At 38.4% G+C, this 25,987-nt stretch overlaps 2 protein-coding genes across 2 annotated transcripts; one reads left to right on the top strand and one right to left on the bottom strand.

Annotated features, from left to right (window-relative positions):
• Positions 1-876: 876 nt before the first annotated feature.
• On the bottom strand, positions 877-9,831 carry LOC143846477 (F-box/LRR-repeat protein At4g29420-like). The gene is made up of 2 exons (XM_077354952.1): positions 9,173-9,831; positions 877-3,140 (listed from the first exon to the last, which is right to left on the bottom strand). Exons 1-2 carry the CDS (start codon positions 9,624-9,626, stop codon positions 2,233-2,235), a joined length of 1,362 nt encoding a protein of 453 aa, XP_077211067.1. The 5' UTR covers positions 9,627-9,831; the 3' UTR covers positions 877-2,232.
• Positions 9,832-13,810: 3,979 nt separating this feature from the next.
• On the top strand, positions 13,811-22,123 carry LOC143846388 (70 kDa peptidyl-prolyl isomerase-like). Its single transcript, XM_077354852.1, has 12 exons — positions 13,811-14,049; positions 14,344-14,430; positions 16,254-16,514; positions 16,726-16,803; positions 16,934-17,014; positions 17,744-17,938; positions 18,175-18,261; positions 18,814-18,989; positions 20,822-20,944; positions 21,112-21,258; positions 21,545-21,672; positions 21,836-22,123. Exons 1-12 carry the CDS (start codon positions 13,905-13,907, stop codon positions 21,945-21,947), a joined length of 1,620 nt encoding a protein of 539 aa, XP_077210967.1. The 5' UTR covers positions 13,811-13,904; the 3' UTR covers positions 21,948-22,123.
• Positions 22,124-25,987: the final 3,864 nt, after the last annotated feature.

Below are 25,987 nucleotides of genomic sequence, written 5' to 3'. Positions count from 1 at the left end.
AAATTGCGTCAATGTGAAAAAACCCGACCCGACCCGAGATTTATCATGAGTAGGGCCGGGTTTGGGAATCATGGGTTTTCCGGAAAAAAAACCCAACCCGCCCGACCCGAGTTGCAGCCCTATCTGGCAGCCATGAAACAAAAAATTCGTAGAATCCCTGCTAACCTTATGCGGTAGGTAGGTAGAAATGGAACAATCGAATCTGCAACTACAAAGCCTCAACCATTGAGAGAGAGAGAGACGATAATATATATTGGTATGCTCTGTTTCTTTCTTTCAATGTAAAATGGGCGTAAAACACAATTAAAACCCCTTTTAAATGGAAAAATGAGAATATATTTTGGTTCACACCCATTTCTATGTGGAAAGAAACTTAGACTCAAAGTAAAATGGGCACAAAACATTTTAAACCCATTTTTAAGTTAAAAAATGGCCGCAATATTTGTTTCACGCACATTTTACTTCAGAAAAAACAGTTCTTTCGACATAAAAATGGAGGTAAAATTTGTTTTATGTTCATTTTTACAACGTAAAACAAATTTTGAGTCAGAAAGAAACAGAGCCTAAACAGAAAATTTTCTAATTGGGTATCGGTGATTCTGGTTAGCAAAATGTGATTCGGCAAAATAGGGATGGAAAAAATTCGAGTTTAATACGGTATTGGTTAAAAAAACGTAGTAAAAAGCTCAAACAAATGTGTTTAAATTTACGTCATTTACAAAATATAGTGGAGGTAAAGCTGGAAAGTTGGCCAAAAAAGCATTTATTAAATTTAAAACGTTTTCCTAAAGAAAATAGGAGTTTTTTTTTTCTAATAAAATGTTTTAAAGCTTGACCATACACACTCATTTTTTTTCGAAAGGTAGCCGCAAATAATAATAAAAGAGCCGACCGAGAGAGTCAATTACAAGGAAAAAAAATGAAAAGCCAAGAGGCACAGTACATAAAAACAATAGAGAGAGATACATAAACAAATCATGGAGAAAGCTCATCAAAGAGGGCAAGAGCATCCATCAAAGTGGACAATACACACTCATATGCTACCAACATCATAGATCCAAGCATCTTCAAACCCATCCATCCACATTCCTCATCTCTACCTGACCCTTGGATATTTACCCATACATTTATTAATGAATTCATACCTGATTTCGTCATTAACGTCGCTGTGGATTAGAATTCCAGCATCAGATATGGTGGTGCACTGTTCAAACTTGAGCATTGACAAATGCACAATTAGTTTCTTCAGCTTTTTCAATCCAGACCTACCACTCGACCCTCCACAACAACAAAAAATTTCCAATTAAAACCAAGCCCCAGGACCCAACACCAAAGTCCCCATAGTAGGAAAGGCAGTTATCAGTTACTCGAAGCTAACCAGTTCATGGCGTCAATGCACAATTAGTTCTTCAACTTTTTCAATCCCACAATTATTTTCTTTAACTTTTGCAATGGAAAGTCATAATATTTGAGTGAGGGGCAGGATTTAGGCTTTGAAACAGACTTCGATCAAAGAGTGAACGTGAGTCCATATATGCAATAGGATATGTGAGTGAAGGTCCACTGATTATTTTACCCTTGGTACAACATCATAAGATCTGATGTTCAGTGCAGAGCCAAGCATCTTTAAACCATCCGTCAACATTCCCCTTCTCTACCTGATCCTTGGATTAGACATACATCCCCATCTCCACCTGATCCTTGGATATTGAGCCATACATTTTGAAATGAAACGATACCTGATATCGCTGACAACATTCCTATGGATTAGAATTTCCGCATCAAATATGGTGGTGCTTTGCTCCAATGCAAAGGAGGCGAAGGTCCATGTAACTTCAAATTCAACCAACAACAAATGCACCATTAGTTTCTTCAACTTTTTCGATCCAGACCAACCACTCAATTCTCCACGACCAAAACATTTTTCCAATTCACACTGAGGTGATATGCAAAGAGCATATACATCGATTTCTATCTCTTTCATTTCTTGGGATGAATTGGAGAGGCTTGAAGTGATAGTTGGGGAAAGTTGGGAGGGGGCAAGCCTTTACAGAAACTTGCCGGATAGGCTTGTAAAGTTGTCAAATCAGAAGGAAACTAATAATAATTGAGCGTGGAATGGATTTAGAGTTTTGGGCTTTGAAACAGACTTCTATCAAAGACAGAATATGAGCCCATATGTGCAATGGGCTATGGTGTGGGTCCACTTATTATTTTACCCTTGGTACAACATCATAGGTTCGGTTGTTCGTCGCAAAAATAAGCATCTTTAAACCCATCCCTCCACAGTCCCCATCTCCACCTGACCGTTGGATATTTGCCCATGCATTTAGAAATGAAACGATACCTGATATCATCGATAACATCCCCGTGGATTAGAATTTTTGCATCAGATATGGTGGTGCACTGGTCCAATACGAAGGAGAGGAAGGTCCATGTAACTTCAAACTCAACCAACAAAAAATGCGCTATTAGATTCTTCAACTTTTTCAATCCAAACCGACCACTCGAGTCTCCACGACCAAAACATTTTTCCAATTCACACCAAGCCCTAGGCCCCAACACCAAAGTCCCCAGATCGGGAAAGGCAGTCATCAGTTCCTCAAAGCTAACCGGTTCGCGAACAAAGGGGCCAAACTGTATGGGTGCCGCCTCAAGCGCCAACTTCTCAACTGTTCTACACTCCGAAAACAGCTTTATGAGGCCATGGAGATAGGAGGACTCAATCCTGAGAAACTTTAAATGGAGAAATCTTTCCACTCCCATGATGTCGTTTGGTTTCTCGATTGAAAGATCAAAAGTAGAAAGTAAAGGTGCTCTAAGAAAGAGTGCCTCTGGCTTAACACATTTCAGCTTCAGCTCGAGCAAGTTAGGAGCATGTATATACAAAGATTCTGGAACATTGGATATTGTCCATTGACAGGTTTTAAGTTTCAAGAGATGAATCTTCGGCTCTCTAAGTCCCCCAACCCCTATCAAATTAAGAACTTGCAGAGAAGGGAAGCAATCATTCAACTTGTTAAGCTCTTCATCATCTAATCTTATGAAATCAAGGGTCAAACTTGTGAGCATCGGCATTGGCTTCAGTGAATCCACTGATAGCCAAGCATTCTTCACCTCCAAACTGAGAAGACCGTCACCTGCAGAAGCCAGACATAAAGCTTAAGTTGAACATCTTTCATTAACAAAAGAAGATTGGTATTATCCTTAAAAGTAATATGAATTGCCAAGCAGTCAAAAGTACAGGTGAGGCCATCTTTTCCATGATCCAAACTGTTCGTTTAATGGGCCTGCCCACTATGGATGATACGATACCACCGAAAAAAAATATTCTCTTGACCATCCCTATGCTCCAATATGTGCCCAGCAAATTGGCTGTTTACAAAACAATAGTCCCACAAAAAGAAAGTTATGTATTATTGACGGGGAATACTTTTGGGGCCACCTGTATTCCATAATGCGGCCCAGCATCAAATGGTTTAGACAATTGAGAAATTCCGATCTATACTTTTGACTGACCTGCTTATTCTTTGAAATAATGTGCCTGATCAGATAGAATTCCCGTTTTCTTTATAGCACTTTGTGATCAATTGTGAATACAAGTACCAAAGATGTATAGAAGTACATACAGGCGAACTGATATAGTTTCAATTCGTGATGGTTGCATCACAAGGCACCTTCCAACTGAGATGCAGGCTCAAGCCCAAAAAATGAAAGTATAAAATGATGAAAGAGTAAAATAGTTTCAATTCGAAATATGTTTGGGCATATAAATTCATGTAGATAAAACTACTCACACTTGTATTAGCCTTCAAATCCAATGGAAATCAAGGAATTGATTATGAGTAAATTTGGATTATGGTGCATATCATAGTTACCGGAAACTTCCTAGTTGGAGGGGAAGCTCGCTTCTCAGGAAACTCATTTTGGAAGCCAAGTTCTTCTCGCTTCCCAAATTTAGGGCAAGCGCGCTTCCCAAATGCTTCTTGCGTGTTTCCTCTTAATTAAGAGTATGCTTCCTATTTACGCGATTATTTCTTCTTAAAAGAATATTTTCTCCTTTCGATAATGTTAGGTGAGCGTATTTAAAAAAAGAGTGCATTTAAACTTGAAAACCATCTTACGTTTCAAATAAAAATTATGTGCATCTTTTTCGAGACACTTAAATATTAAATGTACATGATTTTTTTTTAATGGTATTAAATGTGCATGAATAAAACATGTGAAATTGTAAATTTCTAAAACTTGTGATTCAAATTAGTTGCAAAGTCTTCTTGTCAACTTGTAATCCCTTCCTATATATATAAGGAATGATAGATACAAGGGAGCCCTTGCATAAAGAGCCACAGAAGGGCTCTTGATTGGATCCACGTCATCAAATATAACTGATTTTACTTTTTCAACCAATTTTAAAATATAACAGAAAATGATATGGATCCAATCAAGAGCCCTTATGCGGCTCTTTATGCAAGGGCTCCCTTGTATCTAGCATTGCTCATATATATATATATGAGGAAAGTGTTTCTAGTCGGCCGACTAGAGATCATTCTCTAGTCCGCCGACCAAAAACACATGAGTCCCACCTTATTTGGGTGATGCAAAGCATTCATTTGATGGGCCCTGACATAGAGACGATGTCCACAAGAAATTAGCTCCATAGGATCATCCCAACCCTATGATTTGTGGAGCTTAAAATGGACGGCTATAAATCGCCACAAATATGTCCATTTTTTAACTCCACAAATCGAAGGGTTAAGAAGATCCTATGAAGCTGAATTTTTGTGGACATCCTATCTATGACGAGGCCTATCAAATGAATGCTTTAGATCACCACAAAATATGTGGGACCCATGTGTTTTTGGTTGGTGGACTAGAGAATGATCTCTAGTCAGCCGACTAGAAACACTTTCCTCTCTCTCTCTCTCTCTCTCTCTCTATATATATATATATATATATATATATATATATATATATATATATATATATATATACACATATGTGAGAAAACTGTTGGTCCACTTAAGCACACCATTTTTTTGGTGCGCTTAAGTTGTTATAACGCCTCCCATTCGTTTAAATGTTTGGGTCCCGCTAAAGCGCACCAATGGGAAGCGTTATAACAACTTAAGCGCACCACTATATATATATATATATATATATATATATATATATATATATATATATATATATATATATGAGGAAAGGGTTCCTGCTAACTTTAGCAAGTAAGCTTACTTGCTAACGTTAGAGTAAAACAGGGTGGGCCCACATTGTTGGGGGGATCCAAAGCATTCATTTGGAAGGCCCTTTCATGGATAGGGTGTCCACAAAAAATCAGCTCCATTGGGTCATCTTAGGGTGTCCATTTGTGGGGTGAAAAAATGGGCAGATTAGTGGACAAACAATATCTGTCCATTTTCACCCCCACAAATGGAAATCCTATGACGATCCAATGAAGCTGATTATTTGTACACCCCCCCCCCCCCCCCCCCCCCCCCCCCCATCCATGATGGGGCCTTCCAAATGAATGCTTAGGATCAGCCCAAGAATGTGGCCCACCCTTGTTTTATCCCCAAAGATTACAAATTAAGATAAAAAAAAACCCAAAGCAACCAGGACATGTACTGGATTTTCATGGGTTCCTTGTCTACAGACGGTTGAGAACGCCATCCGCTATGGTTAGTGAAATTTCCTCCCGATGGACACCGGTGCGAGCTAATTCATCCGCCATCGAATTAGCCAAACGGCGTTTATGTTCCAACTTAGGCCGTAAGACCCGACTACCCGAGCAATATCCCGTATCTCGTTGATCGTGGAGGAGAGCAGCCAAGGACCAGGGTTGTGCCCCAAGGCCCAAGCAATGGCATTAGATGAGTCACCTTTGATTATGAGGGGACCGAGGTTGTTGTCTGTGAACCACTTTAATCTGAAAAGAAGTGCTTGCGCCTCAGCCTCGTTTGCATCACCTACGCCTGTAGGGCCCAAGTAATCCATTCCTCCCTAACCTACTATAATCCTAGTTTATGTACTCACTTCCCACTCTGGCAACTATGGCGCATATAGGTATGTAAGTATGTATTTTTTTTATTTTTTTTTATTGAAGAATGTATGTAAGTATGTATGCATATGTTTGTTAGCTAAACTGGCTTGAACGCATAAACCTAATGGTCAGGGCGCAAATCAAATTTCAACTGAGGTACGGGATCAAGCCCAAAACATGGAAAGCATAAAATTATGTATGTATTGCCTTTTCGCGTTTTGATATGTTATTTACTCTCTTCTTTCCTCTTTTCGCGTTGTTCTTGTTGTTTTGCCTTTTCTTATATTATATTGCCTTGAATGAATTTTTAGGTCTTTTGGGTGCGGAGTCATAATAAATTGCGTATAATTTCAAAAAAAAAAAAGAAGTATGTATGTATATGTTTGTTAGGTAAACTGGCTTGAACCCATAAACCTAATGGTTGTAATGCAAATCAACTTTCAAGTGAGATACGGGATCAAGCCCAAAACATGAAACACATAAAATTATGAAAGAGTAAAATAGTTCCAATGCAAAGATGCATATGTTCATGGGCATATATACTTAAAATTTTAAAAAAGGGGAAAAAAAAAAAACAGATGTATGGGCATATATGTGCATACATGTAATATTATAGGGCCCTGTCTGTTTTGCATTTTGAGAATCATTTATGAGTCCAGAACTGATTATTGGACTTAACATTAGGTTTAATTTTGAGTACAATAATCAGTTTTAGACTCACAATCGGTTGTCAACACCCAAAACAAACAAGGCCTTATTAGCCTTCAAATCCAATGGAAGTCAAGGAATTGATTATGGGTACATTTTGATCATGGTTTGTATCTCATTTGATATCATGGTTTATCTTTGTATTGCCCGCTACCTAAGACAAATATTTGCATCATCCAGATATAGTTTGGTTGATGTAGCAAAAAAAACCCAATAAAATTCAACAGTCGAAATCTGAAATTTCTTATAGCCTGTTTGTTTTGGATTTTGAGAACTGATTGCGAGTCCAAAACTGATTATTGGACTCAACTCTAAGATTAATTTTGAGTCATTCTTTTTTAAATGATGTTTGATTTTGAGTCAAAAATTTGACCCAAACTTAAACATCATTTAAAAAAGAATGACTCAAAATTAAATGTAAATGCGAGTCCAAAACAGATTATTGGACTCAACTCTAAGATTTATTTTGAGTCATACTTTTTAAATGATGTTTAATTTTGAGTCAAAATTTGACCCAAAATCAAACATCATTTAAAACAGAATGACTCAAAATTAAACGTAAATTTGAGTCCAATAATCAGTTTTGGACTCACAAATGGTTCTCAAGATCCAACCCTATTAGATTATAACCACCGATTATGAGTCCAAAACATATTATTGGACTCAAAATTACATTTAATCGGTTTGCATAATCATAAACAAACATAGAATTTTGATGATTGTACCACTTAAATCAAATAATACTCAATCATATATATATATATATATATATATATGGGAAAGGTGTGCGTACTCGGTCGAGTAGATAAGCTTATCTACTCGGTCGGGTTAAAAACAGTGGGGGCCCACATTTTTGGGGTGATCCAAACCATTCATTTGAAAGGCCCTTACCTAGATAAGGTGTCCACAAAAAATCAGCCCCATAGGATCATCCTAACCCATCCAACAGAGGAGGGAAAAATGGGCAGATTTGTGGACAAGCTGTGTTTGTCCATTTTTCCCCATTTTTCCCTCCACTGTTGCATGGGTTAGGATGATCCTATGGGGCTGATTTTTTGTGGACACCCTATCTAGGTAAGGGCCTTTCAAATGAATGGTTTGGATCACCCCAAAAATATGGGCCCCCACTGTTTTTAACCCGACCGAGTAGATAAGCTTATCTACTCGACCGAGTACGCACACCTTTCCCTATATATATATATATATATATATATATATATATATATGAGGAAAGTGTTGGTGAGCTTAAGCTCACCAAACTTATGGTGCGCTTAAGCCCCCAATCACATGGGGGCCCACTTTGCTAGGATGATCCAAAGCATTCATTTGAAAGGCCCTTACATAGATGGGGTGTGTACCAAAAATCAGCTCCATAGGATCATCCTTAGTCCTAACACATCCATTTGTGGTGGTCAGAATGGACAGACATTGTTTGTCCAGAAATCTACCCATTTTTGCCCTCCACAAATGAGGGGTTAGGATGATCCTATCGAGCTGATTTTTGGTACACATGCTATCTATGATAGAGCCTTGCAAATGAATGGTTTGGATCACCACAGAAAATGTGGGCCCCCATGTGATTGGGAGCTTAAGCGCACCATAAGTTTGGTGAGCTTAACTTATGGTGCGCTTAAGCTCACCAACACTTTCCTCTCTCTCTCTCTCTCTCTCTATCTATATATATATATATATATATATATATATATATATATATATATATATATATATATATGAGAGAACGGTTCCTACACATATGTGTAGAGACTTCTCTACACACTAGCTTAAAATACAGTGGGGGCCCACATTGTTTGGGTGATCCAAGCCATCCATGTTAAAGGCCCTCACATAGATAGGGTGTCTAACAAAAATTAGATCCATAGGATCATCCCAACCCTACGATTTGTAGATGTAAAATGGATGTCTTTAAACCTTCACAAATTAGTCCATTTTTTGCCTCCACAGTTCGAATGGTTAGGATGATCCTATGGATCTGATTTTTTATGGACACCCTATCTATGTGAGGGCCTTAAAAATGAATGGTTTAGATCACCTAAATAATGTGGCCCCCACTGTATTTTAAGCTAGTGTGTAGATAACTTATCTACACATATGTGTAGGAACCGTTTTCTCATATATATATATATATATATATATATATATATATATATACATTTTGTTTCTACACACAACTGTAGATAAATTATCTACACATTAGCTTAAAATACAGCGGAGGGCATATTGTTTGGGTGATCCAAATCATTCATTCGATTGGCCCTCACATAGATAGGGTGTCCACAAAAAATTAGCTCTCTAGGATCATCCCAACCCTACGGTTTGTGGAGGTAAAATGGACGTGTATAAACCTTCACAAATCTACTCCCTACCTTAAAATTGTGAAATAAAATAGAATCGAAGAAAACTCACAATTATCAGAAATGATTCCCAAAACCTCCGACCGCCTCCAGCAGGATTGTATCCACAAATCAGAGATCGAAAGCGATCTCAACCGTCCAGATATCTTAGGAAGCCATTCTGAGACGAAATCGACGGACGTGAAGTTAAGATCATCGGGATCTTCATCTTCGTCTTCATAGAAAACATCAAGGAAGGGATCCTCAAGGGAAATAGAGACTGATTCAAGGATTGTGGAATGAAGGATTAGGTTTTTTGCTAGGGTTTTGAATGGGGTTATTAGGGTTTTAGTTTCTGGTGCCCTAGATTTTAGGTATCGGTCTATGGAGCATATAAGGTTGAGGGATCGGACCTCGTAGGAGAGGGATTGTAGGGTTTTGGAAACGATTCTGCAGCGAGCGAGATCTGTGGAATCGTTGAGTCGGCTCAGGATTTCGATCACTACGGGTTGAGGAAGATCGTCCATGGAAGGGTTTCAGAGAGAGAGAGAGAGAGAGAGAGAGAGAGAGAGATCTTACTTTTCACCTTAACGCTTTTTGACGTCAATTCAGGTGAAAGGGGAGCGAATCATCCTGCATAGGGTGCGAATTTATCATCTCCCTTTTGTTTTTCTAAAGCGTAGAGAAGCAGCTAAAGTGCGCTTATTGCGTACAGTGGTTAGAGGGAAGCTCTCTTGTCAGCCCGTTAATATATATAGTGTTTACAAATTAGCTACTCCGATTCTATTGGTGGAGGATATTGGAGCCAGCACACACGAAATGTGGGGCCTAGCATATCAGATGGACGGTCAAGATCAATTAATCCAACGTATGTCCCTTCAGGGTGGGACCTACTAGTGCACAGACAAATTCATCCAATGGGCCACACCCATGATAGATGAACCATGCTTTAACAAGAAGATATCCATCAATTGCACGGTTGCGATCATCCTAATTTTTAGCAATGGATCATATTTTCACCTTGTAACACGCCACATCCGGGCCTACCAAACCCATCTTGTTAAAAATGGGACAGTAAGTCCTCTTTGAAAGCCAGTGAAGACATTAGAGGAATGCTAAACTGAAGGGCGCCGTGGCAAAATTTTCTTTTATCCATCTTTGGCTCATCATATCAAGGGTCCCAATCAGTTCACAAGTAATTGGATGGTAGAAGTGGTAGGACGTGTATAGAAATTTCAAAGTTTTCCAAAACCAGCTAGTGCCAGCTTGGGGTGCAACTCGGGTCGGGTTGGATCGGGTTGAGGCCAACCCTGACCCCTAACCCAACCCAAGATAGAATTCCCTCAACCCTAACCCAACCCAGCCCGAGCATCGGGTTTAGGATGGTCAACCCTAAACCAACCCATCTACAGGTTGAGTTGGGTCAGTTCGGGTTCTCCTTGAGCCAAACAAAAAAATACAATAACCCAAAGAAAATCAAGATAAAATTAGAGGACGGAAGTTGGGCTCAAGTCACGTCGAGTCTGGCCAGGTTACTAAGGCCTCAACCCTAACCCAGCCCGAAATTAAATCGGGTTGGACACGTCGGGTTCAGGTTGAGACCGACCCAAGTTGCACCCACTACATGCTAGTGTCAGTATTTTTCTGAAACACCCATTACAATAGTGCAACGTGTACCTATTAGGGGCATGTTTGTCATAGTCATAAAATGGTCCTTAATGTGTTTTTGGGCAAGTGGTGTGTAGGGCCGGCAATTTCACCCGTTAAAACGGGGATCCACCCCGCCCCGAACGGGGGTGGGGATTCCCCGAGTTGGAGCGGGAACGGTGTGGGGCGGGGATGGAGATGGACCCGCCCTATTTTAATATGCAAGCCATTATCAATATCCTCTTATTTTAGCATTGTTTTGGTGTTTTTTAAGTTAACTGTAAATATTTTTTTTATGCTAGTAATATTGGCACTACCATATTTTGATAAGTGCACAAACACGTCTTGTCTTTTTTTTTTTTTTTTGGGTGTAAAAAAGCTTTTTTGAGGTAGGGCTGGCAATTTCACCCGGAAAAGCGGGGATCCGCCTCGCCCCTCCCCGCTTGGGGAGGGGATTCCCCGATTTGAGTCGGGAAGGGGATTTAAAAAATTCCCCAATGCGGGGAAGGGGATGGAGTTGGCCCCGCCCCGCCCCGCATTAATGCCATTTTTTTCTTGTATTTTTTTAAGTGTTTTTTTTTTTCTGGGAAAACTACTATAAACCCCTTGGATCAAAACATATCTATAAGATTCCCCCAAAATTTTCATAATTTCTATTAGTACAGTTTTGTCCCTCAAATAGCTTTTTATGTTTTCTTTTACCCATAATCCATTGCGCATTGTCCCTCATTATATTAGTATATTACCCTTAGAAATCCCTAAAATCTCTCCATCGAACGATTACTGTAAGGCAACATTAAATTCTTTGAAAATCTCCCTCCCCCAAATAAAGGTAACATCTCTCTAATGAGTGATGAGATTTTATATGGTGTGCGCTCGTATAGTCCATTATTTTTCAAAAAGCAATGTATGGGCTACACCATAGGATGATCCAAACCGTCCATTTGATAGGATACAATTTAAAAGTACTTTACATGCCACACCATAGATCATCCAAACTGTCCATTTGATGGGCCACAACGTAAATAGATTGCGGCCCAAAAATCATTTCCATAGGATGATTACAACCCTCCGATCTATAGAAGGTACCATAATATGCAATTCCTCTATAGATCAGAGGGTTGGGATTATCCTATGGAAATGATTTTTGGGCCACAACCTATTTACGTTGTGGCCATCAAATGGACAGTTTGGATTATCCTAGAATGTGCTCATCAAGTGGAAGGTTTGGATCATCCTATGCCTATGGTAGTATGGTGTGCTCATCAAATGGACGGTTTGGATCTTCCTATGGTGTGGCACGTACAGTACTTTTTGGCAAGTGGGATTGGGAATTAGGGATCTGCTAGGGACTATTGATCAATTAAATGAATCTGAGAGCAACCACCTTTGTCCCCATGTTAATAAAATGAATAAGACAAAATCTTAGCCTATGTGGGTTGTGTGGCTACTCTCACATGCAACAGCCAAGCCGCAACATGCCTGAAGTGATTGTCCCTAGCAAATCTTTAGTTTTAAACCTAACATTTAACAAAGTAAAATGATTGTCCTCGAATGATGCAGGGCGGGAAAGGGGATGGGGATTAGATATTCCCCGTGGAGGAGGGGAGGGGGATTCCCCACCATCCCCGCAGTGGGGAGGGGAAGGGGAGGGGGAAAATTCCCCGCAGAGGGGAAGTAGTAGGGGACCCCAACATATCAGATGGACGGTCAAGATCAATTAATCCAACGTATTTCGCTTCAGGGTGGGACCTACTAGTGCACAGACAAATTCATCCAATGGGCCACACCCATGATAGATGAACCATGCTTTAACAAGAAGATATCTATCAATTGCACGGTTGCGATCATCCTAATTTTTAGCAATGGATCATATTTTTACCTTATAACATGCTCCATCCGGGCCTACCAAACCCATCTTGTTAAAAATGGGACAGTAAGTCCTCTTTGAAAGCCAGTGAAGACATTAGAGGAATGCTAAACTGAAGGGTGCCGTGGCAAAATTTTCTTTTATCCATCTTTGGCTCATCATATCAATGGTCCCAATCAGTTCACAAGTAATTGGATGGTAGAAATGGTAGGACGTGTATAGAAATTTCAAAGTTTTCCAAAACCAGCTAGTGCCAGCTTGGGGTGCAACTCGGGTCGGGTTGGATCGGGTTGAGGCCAACCCTAACCCCTAACCCAACCCAAGATAGAATTCCCTCAACCCTAACCCAACCCAGCCCGAGCATCGGGTTCAGGATGATCAACCCTAAACCAACCTATCTACAGGTTGAGTTGGATCAGTTCGGGTTCTCCTTGAGCCAAACAAAAAAATACAATAATCCAAAGAAAATCAAGATAAAATTAGAGGACTGAAGTTGGGCTTAAGTCACGTCGAGTTTGGCCGGGTTACTAAGGCCTCAACCCTAACCCAGCCCGAAATTAAATCGGGTTGGACACGTCAGGTTCAGGTTGAGACCGACCCAAGTTGCACCCACTACACGCTGGTGTCAGTATTTTTCTGAAACACCCATTACAATAGTGCAACGTGTACCTATTAGGGGCATGTTTGTCATAGTCATAAAATGGTCCTTAATGTGTTTTTGGGCAAGTGGTGTGTAGGGCTGGCAATTTCACCCGTTAAAACGGGGATCGGGCGGGGATGGAGATGGACCCGCCCCATTTTAATATGCAAGCCATTATCAATATCCTCTTATTTTAGCATTGTTTTGGTGTTTTTTAAGTTAACAGTAAATATTTTTTTTATGCTAGTAATATTGGCACTACCATATTTTGATAAGTGCACAAACACGTCTCGTCTTTTTTTTTTTTTTTTGGGGTGTAAAAAAGCTTTTTTGAGAATTTGAGGTGAGGATGTTTGTGTGGAGCGGGGATGGGGTGGGGATGGGGATTAGGTATCCCCCGCGGGGCAGGGACGGGGATTCCCCGCCATCCCTGAAGCGGGGAAGGGGAATGCAACATCCGGCCCCGCCCCTCCCCGTTGCCAGCCCTAGTGGTGTGTGTCTTCGTAGTAGCCCTGTTTTTGTCTTTAAAAAATCTACCTCTAACGATAAAAGAGAGGGAAACCAACGGCTTATCTTCAACTGCTTATCTTCAACTGAATCTCTCTCTCTCTCTCTCTCTCTCTCTCTCTCTCAAACATCATCTTACCAATGTCTTTTCCTTCCATGAAATTCCCCTCCCAAACAGAAAATTCAGATTTCCAGGAAAGAGAAATCGGAAGCCAAGGCCTCAAAAAACAGATTCTCAGACAAGGGAATTCATGGCAAACCCCATTCCATGGAGACCAACTCCATGGTTTGAATCTCTCACCACTTACTCTTGCTTGAATTTCAAGAATTTTCTCGAAAAGGAAAATATTTCTAAAGTTTCTTACTGTTTTTACACATGAAAAAAAAGAAGATTACTTCAACTAACCCTATTCAATTTTTATATAAAAGGGTATTCAATTTAGAATGTTATTCCTCTAAATTATCCATAATCATATCATTTTCCTTGCAATCCAAACAGGGTTTAAGTTTTTCTCCTTTTGAGTTTTGAACCATCCTATAAAATCTCCTTTTCTAATTGTAGAAATTTTCATTTCTTCAGTTCATTACAGTGGTTATGTTGAAGGTGGACCCAGTTTGGATTCCAGTCGTGATCGAGAAATCCCTTTTGTATTCAAGTTAGGGCAAGGTGAGTCATAATTCTTGAATTTTTGTTGTTTTTTAAAATTTATTCGAATTAATTTCCGTAAATTAACTCAAAATGATGAAATCCCATGATTCTAATTGTAGTGGAACTTTGTTATTTTATATAGTGCTGGCTTGATTTGAACATGAAGCACATTTTCCTAATTTTAGGCTAAATTTAAATTTTGCAGTAATGGGTTTTCTAGCATCTCTATTATGGTAGGGTTTGTTTGTTAATCTTGTTGCAAGGGATGCAATCCTTGTACAACTTACACATGTGGTTGAGATTGCGGCGGATGACCAATTTAGGTAGTCTTAGAGTAACACTAAACTAGCCCTCTTAATATTCAGTTACAATTGCATGTGCTATTCTCGTGTTTAGTAGAAAAACTCAACTCAACTCAACTAAGCCTTCCTCCCAAACTAGTTGGGGTCGGCTAATGAATCCTTTAAAAAAGTTTCATGAAGAAGGTGAAAGAATCTACCCGGCTCAAATTGACTAAGTCTAATCAGTAGAGCAATTGGTTTCATCTACATGGATCATTTTCTTCCATTCTCTCTTATCCAAGATCATGTTCTCTGTTATGTTCCTAGCCATCAAGTCTTTCCTCACTGTTTAGTAGAAAAACACGAAATAAAAATTATTTTGATCTAAGGAAATGTTAGTTATTTTTTAGTTTCAGTTAATTTTGTAGAAACAAAATTCCTCTACGAGTTTAGAATTGGCAGTAGCACTAGTTGAAAAGATGTTTATTGTTTACAGGTAGGCATATAGTAACTAATACTTAATTGATTGGCTCGTTTGGCTATTCCAAGTAGTATATGTGTAATCCCAAATGGGGCTCTTCTCCATGGGGATAGCAAGGTGGCATTATCCTATGTTCACGTCGACCTTTGTTCTTGGATAAAATATTACCAGAACAAAATTGATTGATGAACTGTGTAGGAGATAATTTCAAGATAAAATTATTCAAGCAGGATCGGCCATCCCAGGAATACTTATCCAAGGATTACTATACCCATGGAAAACAGCCCCAAAAGAAAGTTGGGCAGTTCGGAGAACTTGGATTTACCTCCGTTATTTTTTTCCTCTTCTAATTGCCTGATTTTGGACAAGTATCAATTTAAGGGAGCTGATACCTGAACTCTCTTGTTCTGATAGAGATACCTTCCAATTTATTTTAAACTTTTTCAATTTCCATTGTCTGTTACAAGTCCCTATATGTTGTAAAATGCAATGGAAGATGTTTAAAATAAGGAAATGGATGTGTTTATAAAATGAGGAAGATGTTTAAACTAAGTATCAGTTCCCCAATTTTATTCGTTATAAAAAATAAGATTTCCCACTGCATAACTCCTGCCAACTTTCACCTTCTCCAGCTAATGAAACCGCTGCCTCGTTATCCTCACACAAGATATGATTGCTTTCATTATTTGAAAGATTGTGAATACATTTTTCCTTTTTATTTTGTAAGTATCCAAAACATGCAGGTTTTGTTTCAGTAATTTTTTTCCTTTGGAGTTTGGGAAATAATGACTGGAAAATTATAATTACTTGCTTGTTTAGCTGAATAAGCAGTGAAAATTGTGCTCTTTTTTTAATCGAATAGCTAGTGAAGAATGGGCAGAAAATGAAATTCTTGTTTATTTGCATTTTAAGTTGTATACTAAAATGCATGTTCTAAAGTGCAGTAAAATACACTGAATGAGAAAGCCAGTTATGAATGTTTGTACTTCTCTTAAAGATTTTCTTCAATTTGATTAAAAACTTTTACTGGTGCCTGCATCAATTGATAACCTAGTGAACATTGGATTTCACTATTTCAGGTGAAGTTATCAAAGGATGGGAGGATGGAATTGCTACCATGAGGAAGGGAGAGAAAGCAATCTTTACCATTCCTCCAAATTTGGCTTATGGGGAGGCTGGTTGTCCTCCTCTCATTCCTCCTAATTCAACACTTGTCTTTGATGTGGAGTTGTTATCCTGGAACACTATAAGGGATCTAAGTGGCGATGGCGGAATATTGAAGAAGATAATTACAGAGGGTGAGGGGTGGGCATGTCCCAAAGAGGCCGATGAAGTTATGGGTAATTTTACTATTTATTTTCGAGTTTTCTCTTACTATACTAGTGAAACTTGCTAGGGAAAAAGATTGGACAGGATTGGGGAAACTGATCAATAACCATAAGAAACACATTCCATGTGGCATCTAGGATTTTTTCATGTGGGGCTTCTGTAAATTCATCTACTGGTTTATATCTTTGAGGGTATCAATAGTTCTTCTCTGTAACTGTGTAGTTAAGTACGAAGCAAGGTTGGAGGATGGGACAATTGTATCCAAGTCAGATGTGGGTGTGGAGTTTCATGTTAGCGATGGTAAGTCAACTTTTCACTTATCTCCTTAAGGGTTTTCAATCGAGATCATGTATTCATGTTAATGCTAGTGATTATGACTAATATACAACATTTGCAATAACTTGCTGTCTTTTTATTCTTTACTGCGCAGGTTTTTTAATTCCTGCCTTCAGCAGTGCTGTAAAAACAATGAGGAAGGGTGAGAAGGCAGAATTATTGGTGAAATTTTCATGTAAGTCATTGTATCTTTTGTGTTGTGCACAAAAAAAAAATTATAAGAAAGAATCAGACTGCCTCCAACCATGTTTTCATATTTGCACTATTATGCGAAAATTTATGTTGAAACAGCAACTTGTGTTTTGGAACCTAGCCCCCTAATTCGGAAGTGGCTTTGAATTGCTTGCTTTACGTTGCATTCGTTGCTTGGTGGAAAGCCACCATAAATAATGACAAAATAAGGGTCATGGAGCCTAATGAGAAGTAGAATTCATGGGCCGAAAACACTGTGGACCTAAATGTTCATCTTCTCATAGTGCGGAATTGCAGATTTTTAGGAATTAAGGATAACTTTCATTGTTTAATGCTGTAGCCTACCAGAATGATGGTCCTCCTTGACGCATATTTGACACAACCTTGTTCAAGTTAGCCCTCATGAGTGCCCGTCATAGTTCTGATTGTTGTCATGTAGCTTGCTTTTCAATTTCAGCTTTATAGTGCATCCAATTCCCAATCATGTTACAGTTGAACATGATTTTTTCTGTTTTGAGATCTTTGATGAGTTTTAGTCATATAGTTTGTGAGATCTTTGCTCACTAGCATCATTATTTCCATAATCTCTCACAACCAAGTTTACTGTTAGATGTATAGTTTATGATGTTGGGTAACTATCATATCCCTCCGAATGCTTATATCCATGCACTTTCATGATTATATGAGATACTCATAGCCACAGAATGTGCAGATGGTGTTAGACAAAATGGAAATGAAGCTATTATAAAAGATTGCCAAGTTCCACCCAATTCAAACATAACTGTTGATATTGAGCTAGTTTCTTGGAAGAGTGTCATCGATGTCACAGGTGATAAAAAAGTAGTTAAGAAGATTGTCAGGGTCGGTGAAGGTTATGACCGCCCCAGTGAAGGATCCCAAGTGAAGGGTATGACTGCTGTCTCTTTCATTTATATATCATAAGTGGAATCTTATCTTTACCTTCTATCTATTACATGGTCATGATCATCTGATTATTAGGCAAATCTAACTTTTATTTCAATCATCCTTCAAATTTTCTCCTAAAGCATGAGGTTACTACTTACTACTATGACTATCTACTCATGTTTTTATGTTATTGTTTTCTAAATTCTTTAAGCATTGAACTGTTTTTCTGGTTTTCAGTGAGATACAATGGTAAACTCGAAGATGGAACTCTTTTTGAAATAAAAGGATCTGATGAAGAGCCTTTTGAGCTTACGTGTTGTGAAGGTATGTGCAAAATTCTTGGTTTGAAACATTAGTCACATTAGGGGTGCAACTCGGGTTGGGTTCAACCTGAAAAAATCCCGGGTCGGGTTGTGTTTGAGTCGGGTTTGGGTTCGGTTGAGGGGTCGCGTTGACCCGACCCAAACAAAACCCGACATTTAAAAAAAAATTACCATTTTTTCTGTTTTATTTTTTTAAGAACATAAAAACCTAAAGGGGAAAGATATCATCATAACCGGTTCAACCAGCATGAAAACCCGGCTCAACCCGGTTCGGGTTGAGGGTTAGGGTTCAAGTTGAGATATTACTTTTTCGGGTCGGGTCGGGTCGGGTCGGGTTAGCCTTCATTGGGTTGAGAGTTGGGTCGGGGTCGGATCAGGTTGACAGTTTAGAGTTTCGGGTCAAGTTCGGGTTGGCTTCAATCCAACCCAAGTTGCACCCCTAAGTCACATGTTCCTCTTTATGTATGATCTCATTTTTTGCCTGCAAGTGCTGCTTTGATCCATCTAAACACACCTATCTTGCCTGAGATTTGCTTCTCCCACATGGCTGCAGAAAAAATTCTTGAGGGTTTAGACTGGGCAGTCATGACCATGAAAAGAGGTGAAATAGCACTGGTGACTGTTGCCCCTGAGTATGGGTTTGGCAATGTTGAATGCCACAGGGATTTGTCAGTGGTTCCTGCAAATGCAACTCTTTTTTATGAAGTAGAGTTAATTAGCTTCATTAAGGTTATTATTCTCGCCACTGCTTAGCATTTGCTTTCATTCATAATGAATTTGGAGCAGTCATGCAGAGATTTGGCAGATCAAACCTTCATTGTGCTTTAATACTGAAGTTATGTTTCTTAATCTTTTCATCTGAAATACCAAAAGCTAACTTTGGCAACGATGCGTCAAACACTCCATCAACTGAAGGGTTTATGTAAATTCTTGGCTGAATATCTATATTAACTTTTAAATAGTTATTAGTTTAGAGAGAATATGAGTGTTTGCTCTCTCTCTCTCTCTCTCTCTCTCTCTCTCTCTCTCTCTCTCTCCCCCCCACTGAATATTTTGGAGCATTCTCATGGAGAAAGTATTCCCATGCAATAGAGACATCTCAAAAAGAATTGTTCAATTCCGTATTCTAAATAGATTATGCACTTATATATGAAGAAATACCAAATTTTCATAATCCTACATAACTTACCAAACTTTCCTATACTAAGAGAACTTTATTGCATTCAACTTCAGTGCAATTTTCGGTCCAACAATCGGTTGGGGACTCCCCAATCGGTTGTCATAATCTAAAACAAACAGGGCCTTAGAAGGTAATAAATCAACTGATTGTAGCAGCTCAATGTGTGATAGTGAGCGACAAATAACAGCTTTGGGATCCACGCATGGGGAATGGGTTTCTAGTGAAGTTGTGAGAATGAATGCTGCAAAACTCTCACTTTGTCATTTTCGTTTCTGCATTTTCATGTTTTTTAGTTAAATAGTAGAGTATGTTCTAGACTACTTTTTATGGTAATATTTAACAATGAAATGTTTCAAATCAATCTTGACTCTTGAAGGTTTGTATAATTTTTATTACTATTGCCTAGAGTTTGCTGGTCATTATCAGTCCATTGCCAACTTAATATCTAGTTTATTGGTGAACTTTCAATTTTATATTATATGCATTGATGAAGAGTCATGCACTCATGTTATACAGATGCTACAGAATCATGAGATTATAATTTTTTTTAATGCTTGCAAATAGTTATAGAATATGTAACTCTTGTTTCAAATATTTTCCAAATTACAAGTTCCAGCCAAACTAATGCATCTTTAGACTGGCAACACAGTCTGTATAAAAATCGAAGGCTATTGAAGTTCCGACAATAACTATAGTTTTGTTTGTATTTCCATTTTTGTTTTTGATATCTCTTGATTTCCCTTTTTTAATATTCATTGTTCTTCCTTTCTCCTCCGATGCGACTGAGATCTGAGTGAACTCATCACGTGCCATTGCTAAACCATGTGACAAATCTTTTTACTTGAACCTTTATTAGTTTAGACCATATGAAGGCATTGTTCTCACTGATAATGATAATACCACTAATTTTTGGCAATTTCACAAAGAATGCTTCAAATATTTTTCCTTCGTAGGAAATAAGTTAATTAGCTATTTTAGATCCAGAGCTGCTAGCGTCAGTGCTATAGTTTAGTGGAAGTCATGTCATGATTAAACTTGTGGGGTGACTTGTCCCTGTATTCCATTTTGTAACATTTATACTCAAAATCATTGAAGTAGTAACTATTATTGAATCTTCACCCTTGTTTTCCATTTAAGATAGATATGATATTTGCAGCCCTCTCTTTATTTTAAGCCAATTTTCTGTTGATAGCTTGTTGGGACTTGTCGCAGCCAATGAGATAAAATAAAGAGATGGCTCCCAATATCAAAATAAGGGAGTGTGGGTATCACCTTCCCTGCAATATACTGCACACTCGATTCGATATGTAATTCTTTTCATATGATATGATAAGATATAGGTTATGCACTTCTCATGTTTGGGTATTTCATGCATGCTTAGGATAAAGAGTTTTGGAACATGGAAACACCAGATAAAATAGAAGCTTGTCAGAAAAAGAAAGATGAAGGAAATGAACTCTTTAAGGCCCAGGAGTTTCGGCGTGCCTCCAAGAAATATGAGAAGGCAAGTTATTTATTGTCCATGGAAAAAAACCAATATGATCTTTGGAATCTAGGAAATGATTGATCAAAGATTTGAAAGAAACAGATGCTTTGAGGTTGTTTCTAATTTTATATATCCAGTTGTTTTGGATCCTGTGCAAACTAAAAGATGTTGAATAATCTCTGCAGGCTGCTAAGTATGTAGAGTATGACCATTCTTTTTCTGAAGAGGAAAAAATCCAGGCAAATACGTTGAAAATATCTTGCTATTTGAACAATGCATCCTGCAAACTCAAACTGGGGCAGTACATTGAGACTTTGAGATTGTGCACAAAGGTTTTTTCTCCTTTTACTCTTCTTCTCACTATTTGAAAATGGAAATGATATCATTATCAGCACAACCATGTTTTTATAATTGCACTAACCCATCTCGTCATTTATTATTTAAAGAGCTATCAAGGGTTAATACAGTTCCCAAAAGGCACAAACCAATTAAAAAGGAAAAGCCAAGATGTGTTTGTGCAATTATTAAAGAATGGTTGTGCTGATATCATTTCCCTTTGAAAATTGCTATAAGTACTTCATGCATCATTTATATATGAATTAAGGATTTTTTTTTCAGGTTTTAGATCTTGACCCACATAATGTAAAAGCCCTATACAGAAGGTCTCAGTCATACGTGAGAACATCTGAATTTGAAAAGGCTGAAGCTGATATTAAGAAATCGTTATCGATTGATCCAAATAACAGGTATTTGTGCTTGCTGACCTCTGCTCTTCATCTATCTTATTCTAAAATATTTCTTGCATGTTATGTTGCAAGCTTATCTATATGTGCTCGAGGTAAATCTATTTAAGACCCCTACGTAATTCTAACACATAATGATGATGTTCCTAATATTTTGAACTAACAGAGATGTAAAGCTTGAGTACAAAAAGTTGGTAGAGAAGAAAAAGGAGTATGATAAAAATCAAGCCAGGATTTTCGCCACCATGTTTTCAAGAATGGACCAGTTTGAGATCTAGAGCTAAGGCATATCCACACAGATCAACTCATAGTTATTTCTCAAGCTAGAAAGAGTTGGCTAATGGCATTCTGAATTCAGGCACTTTGCATGTACAATTTTCTTTTATTGGTGCATTTTTTGTAATTGTATTGTTCACTTATTTTATTTGAAAAATAACTAGTTCTTTCATTCTCATTGATTGGGGATTTTTATGCTTACTTGTTATTACTGTTAAAGTATAAAAGATTAAATAACGCCTTTCTTCAACAGCTTAAGCTTTTGGAGTAACTGGTAGTTTCACATGGTATTAGAGCCAAAGGTCCTGAGTTCAAACCTCCTGGATAGCAAAAATCCACATGCAATGGCCAAACCCAAAAGAGGGGCCACATGTGCCACGTGTAGTCCAAACCCAAAAGAGGGGCCACATGTGCCACGTGTAGTCCAAACCCAAAAGAGGGGCCACACGTGAGGGGAGTGTTAAAGTATAAAAGATTAAATAACGCCTTTCTCCAACAGCTTAAGCTTTTGGAGTAACTGGTAGTTTCACAATTACCATGTTAAATTCTTTTATCATCGTTATGACGGTTCAAGGAAGCAAACATTAACTTCCGAAAAGGTGAGTTGATATGCATGCATATATATGTAAAAACAGTCAAAGGATCATTAGAAGAAGAGGATAAGAGAAAGAGGGGAAAGGCATGGAAAAAGTAACTTATTAAAAATGACGTTACAATAGTTTATATACTTGAATGTATAAAATTACTAACCCACCCACCCACCCCCCCCCCCCCCCCCCCCCCCCCCCCCCCAAACCCCCAACCCCTAACATGCTAAAAGTTTCATTTGAGCATTCCCCCGCTTTATCATTAAGTCATGAAGTTGATATGTGAATATGTGATGTGCCCTTTTGTGAATACGCCAGTAAGCTGATCTTGGATGGACAAATCCAAATGAACTACTCAAATATTTTTTACTTTCTCTCAAATGAAATGGTGGTCAATCTCGACGTGCTTGGTTCTAACATGTGAAACAAGATTATGAGACATTTTTCACTTTGATTATCACGCAAAAGAGCATATGTCTGAGACTTCAAATGCACTTGTTGTTGAAGATATCATCATATCCATGCAATTTTAGCAGTAGTTGATGCCATGAATTCATATTTAGCCTTTGCACTGGATTGTGCTACAGTACTGTTCAATGATAACAAGACAACACCATTCACGAATACACAAAAAGTAGTAACAGATCAATGTATATCAGAAACACCTGCATAGTCTGCACTGATGTATGCTTATACCTGAATATCTCTCCCTTTGTGTGCTGTGATGAAGTTTATAATCAATTATGCCTCAGAACATATCAGAGGGTTCTTTTGGTTTCTTGTAAGTACTCTTCTGTAATATCGTGAAGGTGTTAGCATACTTGATTCACCACATAAGTGATACTAGATATGGAGAAAGTGAGATTGGTTAAGCACTGATTATGTCTGATATATAGCAGGATTCGTGTCCTTACACCTTATTTTCCACTCATATTTTCGCCAAATATTGTTGGAGTACTAACGTCCTTACTGTTCATGAAAAGATCAATGACATATTCTGTTTGGGTTAAATGCATCCCTTGGCTCTCAATCTCGACACCAAGTAATTTAGCTGACCCAAATCTTTCATACCAAAATCTTTTTTTAATTACAATTTCAACTGTAGAGTTTTAGCAATATCACTCCCTGTGATAATGAGATCATCAACATAGACAATAACCAACACCATACCCTTAATCATGCACGTGTAGCTTGTTTAAGACCAAATTTTCCTTCTACAAGCAACACATGATTTTTTATCACTGACTTCAAGCCCCTCAAGTTGCTCAGTGTAAATCACTTAAGCTTCCCATGTAAGATCTTATTTTTAACTTCCATTTGATTTACAAATTAACCAAATGTGAGGCCCAATGCTAAGATGAATCTATATGTGCTTGCCTTGACAACATGGCCAAACTTATCACATGTCATTGATTATACATCTTAGACACCAAGATAAGTTCTATACATGTCAATAGTGCGCCGTTTTATTTCTTCTTTAATGTAAAGACCCATAAGCTTTAATTTAAAGACCCACAAGCAACCAACTATTTCTTCTCTGTAGGTCACACAATTATCTCCCATGTATCATTCTTGTACACTACTTCCATCTCATCCAACATAGCCTCATCTCACCCATCATTAGTGAAAGCTTCAATGAGGGGATGATTCTTAAAAGAAGCTCATCTTTGGTACTATTGCATGTGGTGTTTATTCTGATAAATGGAATGCTTCTCACAGGGTGGTAACACCCCTGACTAATGGCTGCCATGAGTTGTGGGAAGGTAGGGGTGGGTGAAGATGATGTGAAAACCTCACCATTAAGCCATGTTTGGCAACCATGAATTTTTTTTTCATGATAAATTAGTTTCTCAAGTGGTGAGAGAAGGGTAGGACAGGTGAGAGGAGAGATTTGAGAGGGCACGAATGTCTAGAGCGTGAGGGGGTGGCTAAAACAAGGAAAAAATCAATCATATTTTGGGTGAAGTTTCTTGTTTCCTTGTTTTTAAGGCTTTTATTAAACTCTCCTCGCTCAGTCCCTCTCATGTCTATCCTTCTCCCACCTTTTCTCACCATTGGGTAATATTCCAAGAAAAAAATCAAGGTAGCCAAACATGCACTTACCTCTCTCAAACCACTTGAAGACACTACATCATCAGACATGGCCTTAGTCTCATGTTCTCTCCTGCAAAAGTGTGAGCCAGGAGATGGCTTTCTGCAAAATTGCCTAGCAAATCCCATATAACATACATGTTGTGCTTAGGGTCTCTACCTTAATGACATAGATAAATCAACTTATCATACAGTTAGCAATACATATGCCAGTCATAATCAAATTCAATGTCTAGTCATCATCCTTAGCTTAAAAACTATTTAAAAGCCTACAAGAGCATTTACAAACATGTTTGTCCTTTTCATCTTGTAGTTTCTTCCATTCCAAAACAATATTTTCCTTTTGTAGTTTCATCTCCTAATATTACCTAAATAACATACCAATAAATTTTCATGATATTATTTGATAAATTATCATATTATTCAAATAAATTATCTAAACAACGCTAACAATACCTACAACAATAATCTCATACTTATGTTTTATCCATTAAAATCATAGAATTGCTTCCACCACATTTTTGTTCCCCATTAATGTCGTATCCCCATTGCACTCAAGGGTTGCAACTCGGGTTGGGTTCAACCCGAAAAAAAGGTCGGGTCGAGTTGAGTTCGGGTTCAGGTTGACTTTTCCTAACCCGGGTTGGGATCAGGTCGGATTCGGGTTGGGGTTTGGCAAACCGACATTTTTTATAATTTTTTATTTATTTTTTAAGCTTAAAACTCGGGTTGTAGTCGGGTTAGGTCGGGTTGGGAAAATGGGTTTCTCGGGTCGGGTTGGGTTGGGTTGGGTTGGCCTCAACCCGACCCAACCCGACCCGAGTTGCACCCCTTCATTGCAGCAACTTATGAACCATGTCAGGATGAGCCTACAGTTATTCGGCTTCTTTCTTATATAAGTGCTTCAGATGGGTTTTGAATAAGATTCTTCGCGATCTAAATCATTTATTTGTTGGGTAAAAAAGTAACGAGGCACTTTTAAGGCAGTGCAGACTGCTGATCTTTGTCACATAAAAGCTCCCTTGAGAACACGGGTTTCCAGAATGCATACTTTCTTGAAATGACCTATTAGTAAGGTAAGCCCTTTCTCAGTTGACTTGTCCTGTGGAAATCTCTATGGGTCGGAGGGTTGAGATAATCTTGAGGAAATGATTTATGGGGCACAGCCTATTTATGTTGTGGCCCGAAAAATGAACGGTTGGATCATCCTAGGAAGTGGGCTCCAGTGTAGATATATAGCTTGTGCTCTGGAATTCTTCTCCATAGACAGGTGTGGAGCTACATGTAGCATAAAGGGGGTAGTTGCCCTTGTTGAGTTGGACCAAAATCCTTAATAGGCTCAACTCAATTGGGCTCCACCTTAT

Source organism: Tasmannia lanceolata, unplaced genomic scaffold, assembly GCF_043159265.1.
Source record: "Tasmannia lanceolata isolate RefF3 unplaced genomic scaffold, GAP_Taslan_0.1 ptg000002l, whole genome shotgun sequence".
NCBI classification, from domain to species: Eukaryota; Viridiplantae; Streptophyta; class Magnoliopsida; order Canellales; family Winteraceae; genus Tasmannia; species Tasmannia lanceolata.
Note: the sequence above shows the minus strand (reverse complement) of the source record. Positions and strands in the feature narration are given on the sequence as shown.

Excerpts from the sequence above, each read along its gene's own strand:
- LOC143846477 (XM_077354952.1), bottom strand. The coding sequence starts at position 9,626 with ATGGACGATCTTCCTCAACCCGTAGTGATCGAAATCCTGAGCCGACTC. Across the intron at positions 3,141-9,172 it reads GGGAATCATTTCTGATAATT|GTGACGGTCTTCTCAGTTTG; the intron begins GTGAGTTTTCTT and ends TGGCTTCTGCAG.
- LOC143846388 (XM_077354852.1), top strand. The coding sequence starts at position 13,905 with ATGTCTTTTCCTTCCATGAAATTCCCCTCCCAAACAGAAAATTCAGAT. Across the intron at positions 16,515-16,725 it reads AGAGGCCGATGAAGTTATGG|TTAAGTACGAAGCAAGGTTG; the intron begins GTAATTTTACTA and ends GTAACTGTGTAG. Across the intron at positions 20,945-21,111 it reads CCTCCAAGAAATATGAGAAG|GCTGCTAAGTATGTAGAGTA; the intron begins GCAAGTTATTTA and ends TAATCTCTGCAG.